Raw genomic sequence first — 3,499 nt, 5'->3', positions numbered from 1 at the left:
TGTATGAGAGCTTTTATTGTGAAATCCCGGGGCATTCATACAGTAAAGTCACATCCTTGTTGTTAACATCACATCAATCACTGCTTCAGTCTTTGTCTTTTCAAATTAAAACAATTAACCCCTTAAAGCCCGCCTGCACCAATATATTAGAGCCTGTACTTCACAAAGCCGCTACAAGGGGGCGCCATTGGACTGTTAATATTCGGTAAGGTTTAGCTAAGTCTCTGGCATTAACCAGGAATGTCTCCAAACAATGTAAATAAAGGCACCAGCTGGCAACATTCAAGCTTTATTCATCAAAAATAAAACAAAATACTTTGACACAACCAATAACAAAAACTAAAAAAAAACATTCATTCATTCATGGAGAGGGTGTCTTTCTTCTTCTTCTTTTTATGGGGGGGGGGGGGGGGCAGTGCAAAAGACAGTGGGGTCAAGAGGTCAAGGGAGGAGAGGGGGGGTAGAAGCCGCATTCACAGTTGTACAGGCGGGGAGAGAGAGAAGGGGATATTCTGGTGTCGATGGTTAGTGGACCTCTACATTTTAGAGTTTAGAGGTCCAAAATTTGAACGGGTCTTCAGAGCCACTGTTTTTAATGTTATGTCATTTAGTTGATGGTCTATTAGTCAGGGTTTAAATCTGGACGTTGGTTTACCCTCTAAAATAAAACACCTTCATATTTGATCACATTTTGAAGTTATTTTCTTCATAGCGCGTTTCTCTTGCTTAATGCTCTGCGTAAAGAGCATTGAATCGCCCTGTTGTTGAAATGTGCCGTACAAATAAAACCTTGTCTTGCCTTCTCCTCTTTGTCACTAAAAGAACCAAAGTCCATCCCTGAAAAGCCCAAGATCGTTGACCAGCCGGTGACACAGCCTTCTGTGATCTGTGTAACAGAATTACCCCCTCATTTATTTTTTATCAGTGGTAATTTAACTCTGGATTTTTGCTGAATTACGCAGCGCAGCAACGAAGTCGCTAAAAGGCTAAGAACGGAGGCCAAAGTAGCCTAGTAAACGTGAGCTATCAGCAGAGGGGTTTAGATCGGGTAGGCGGGGCTAAACGTGGGCTATCAGCAGAGGGGTTTAGATCGGGTAGGCGGGGCTAAACGTGGGCTATCAGCAGAGGGGTTTAGACCGGGGGCAGGGCTAAACGTGGGCTATCAGCAGGGTTAACCACTTAATCCCGAGCGTCTCTATTCTGGGGCAAATATCCGGCAAAAATAGCCGATCGTACGCTCATGTATAACGGCTCGCAGAATTGCCTGTTTTTGGCAAGATATCTAATGTAGAGTGAAAACAGGAGGGGTCTAGGAATAAAGCCCTGCGGGACTCCGGTTAACAAAGTATAGGGTTTATAAGTGGATAAACGAGTGGCTTAGACTTCAGGGGCGTTGTTAGAAGGGGTTTAGACTTGCGTGGGTGGGTTGGGGAGGGGTTTCGATTTGTAGGGACGGGGTCGGAAGGGGTGTGGACTCGCGGGGGGTCCGCCCAGCAGGGGGTAGGCGGGGTTTAGAAGCACTTGCGGTGCACGATGCTGGGGCCGGCCTCGTCGTACTCCTGCTTACTGATCCACATCTGCTGGAAGGTGGAGAGAGAGGCCAGGATGGAGCCTCCAATCCATACCGAGTACTTCCTCTCTGGAGGAGCAATGATCTGGAGGTGAGAGGAGGGAGGAGACAGTTAGTTCTATGATGATCTGAAGGAGAGGAGGAGACAGTTAGTTAGAAGGTGGAGAGAGAGAGTACTTCCTCTCTGGAGGGGCGATGACCTGGAGGAGATTGTTTTTTATTGAATACTTTATTAACACATCGGGTGCCGATCACGGTCTGGACCGTGTTTTCACATAGTAGCGCTCTGGTGCCGATCACGGTTTGGTGTCTGGGGCTGGAGCAGCTTTGGGATCACCCACAGTGAATCTGACAAGGATGGGCCAGATGCATCATCGTGTCAAAAAACATGGCGCACATCCGCTTCCGCTCTATTTCCTTCTCTAAAACCCCTATAACTCCGAAACTTTTTTACGCTGGGGAAAACGACTCATTTTGTGTGCGCGATCGCTCTGCCATTGTTACTCGCGTGAGCGATGTTATCGTTCCAGGCGTTAGCCAGGACCATCGGCTAAAATGGAGACATGCTTTTTTTTCTCATGGAATGCACGTCGTGGGGTCTACAGTTTAAACAGCGCTGCGCAGCTCAACGGTGAGATTTCGGCACCGAACGTAATCTGTTATTATAAAATGCTGGCACCCGATGTGTTAATAGTTAGCAGATAGTACAGTGGCACGATTATACAATGCAATGGTGCTAAAAGTATAACAAAGTAATGTCTTGGGGACTTGTTTCCGTTGCGGTCCTGTGTATTCAATTGTTAGGACCAGGCTTGTTTTAGACGGTAGTTTTAGCGGTTAGGGACCGGTTTGATTTATGTTTGATTTATACTCGGTTGCGTGCTGAAGTCTTGCACCGGAAAAATAGCCGATCTACCAGCTCACAACGCGTCGCAGCGCGACGCGTTGTGAGCTGGTAGATCGGCTATTTTTCAACTTTAGGTTACGGTTTAAAAATGGCAACAAATGTGTTCGTAAAATATATATAGTGATACAAACGTGTGTGTGTGTACGTGTGTAAGGCCGTGCGTGCAGTGGTCTTATACCTTGATCTTCATGGTGGAGGGCGCCAGGGCGGTGATCTCTTTCTGCATGCGGTCGGCGATGCCCGGGTACATGGTGGTGCCCCCGCTCAGCACGTTGTTGGCGTACAGGTCCTTACGGATGTCGATGTCACACTTCATGATGCTGTTGTAGGTGGTCTCGTGGATGCCTGCCGACTCCATACCTGCAGCAGCACAGCCACACCACCTTAGTTAACCTATCAAGAGCTGTTACACCTCTGACGTCGTGCACCGTTATACCTCTCAACACCGGGAACACCTCTGTGTTATTTTTAGTTGTTGCTGTACTGTATGTCGTTGCTGTTGACGCAGAAACCTACGTTTTTTTCTTAAATGAACGCCCTACTTCATCATATACTACAGCTTCACACACAAGCATCTACAAGCCCCAAACGTGGCATTTGGAGCTTGTAGATCTGCTGCTTTTGCTATTTTTGAATTTGAACCCTGAAGTTTTCTGAAAACTTAGGTCAGGATTTAGAGGATGTTTTCAGAATCTGCCTCAGGTCTAAATGAGTTCATTAAGACCTAATTAAGACCTTTAATTAAGACCTTTAAGGCCGATTCTACAAAATGTCTTCTAAATCCTGACAGTTTTCTAAACGTTATGTTTCTATATCAGTGATGCTCAAACTTTGTCATGTCAAGGACCCCCAAAATATATGTGTTTGGTCACTGACCCCCATCTCAAAATATGTTGTTACAGGGACCCCCCAGAAGCAAAGATTGGAGTTAAAAATACACACAAAGATTTGCTAAACATTTCAATTTTTTTTTACAGAGGAAAGGGGACAAGGGAAGGAGTCTGAACTATAAGGACAGAGGA

The 3,499-nt window shown here is 46.0% G+C and overlaps 1 protein-coding gene across 1 annotated transcript in view; it reads right to left on the bottom strand.

The window, feature by feature from the left end:
* The window catches only part of LOC311059514 (actin, alpha skeletal muscle B-like), a 16,125-nt gene continuing 12,626 nt past the window's right edge, over positions 1-3,499 (bottom strand). The window contains exons 8-9 of the mRNA XM_084077526.1: positions 2,656-2,837; positions 1-1,655 (exon numbers count right to left, since the gene is read on the bottom strand). Coding sequence (XP_083933652.1) covers positions 1,512-1,655; positions 2,656-2,837 — 326 coding nt within the window. The 3' untranslated portion in view covers positions 1-1,511. The remainder of the gene's footprint in view (positions 1,656-2,655; positions 2,838-3,499) is intronic.

The sequence above is a fragment of the Gymnoscopelus microlampas genome (genome assembly GCF_963454915.1).
Source record: "Gymnoscopelus microlampas genome assembly, chromosome: 14".
Taxonomy (NCBI): domain Eukaryota; kingdom Metazoa; phylum Chordata; class Actinopteri; order Myctophiformes; family Myctophidae; genus Gymnoscopelus; species Gymnoscopelus microlampas.
This window is presented reverse-complemented; position numbering and strand designations above follow the sequence as displayed.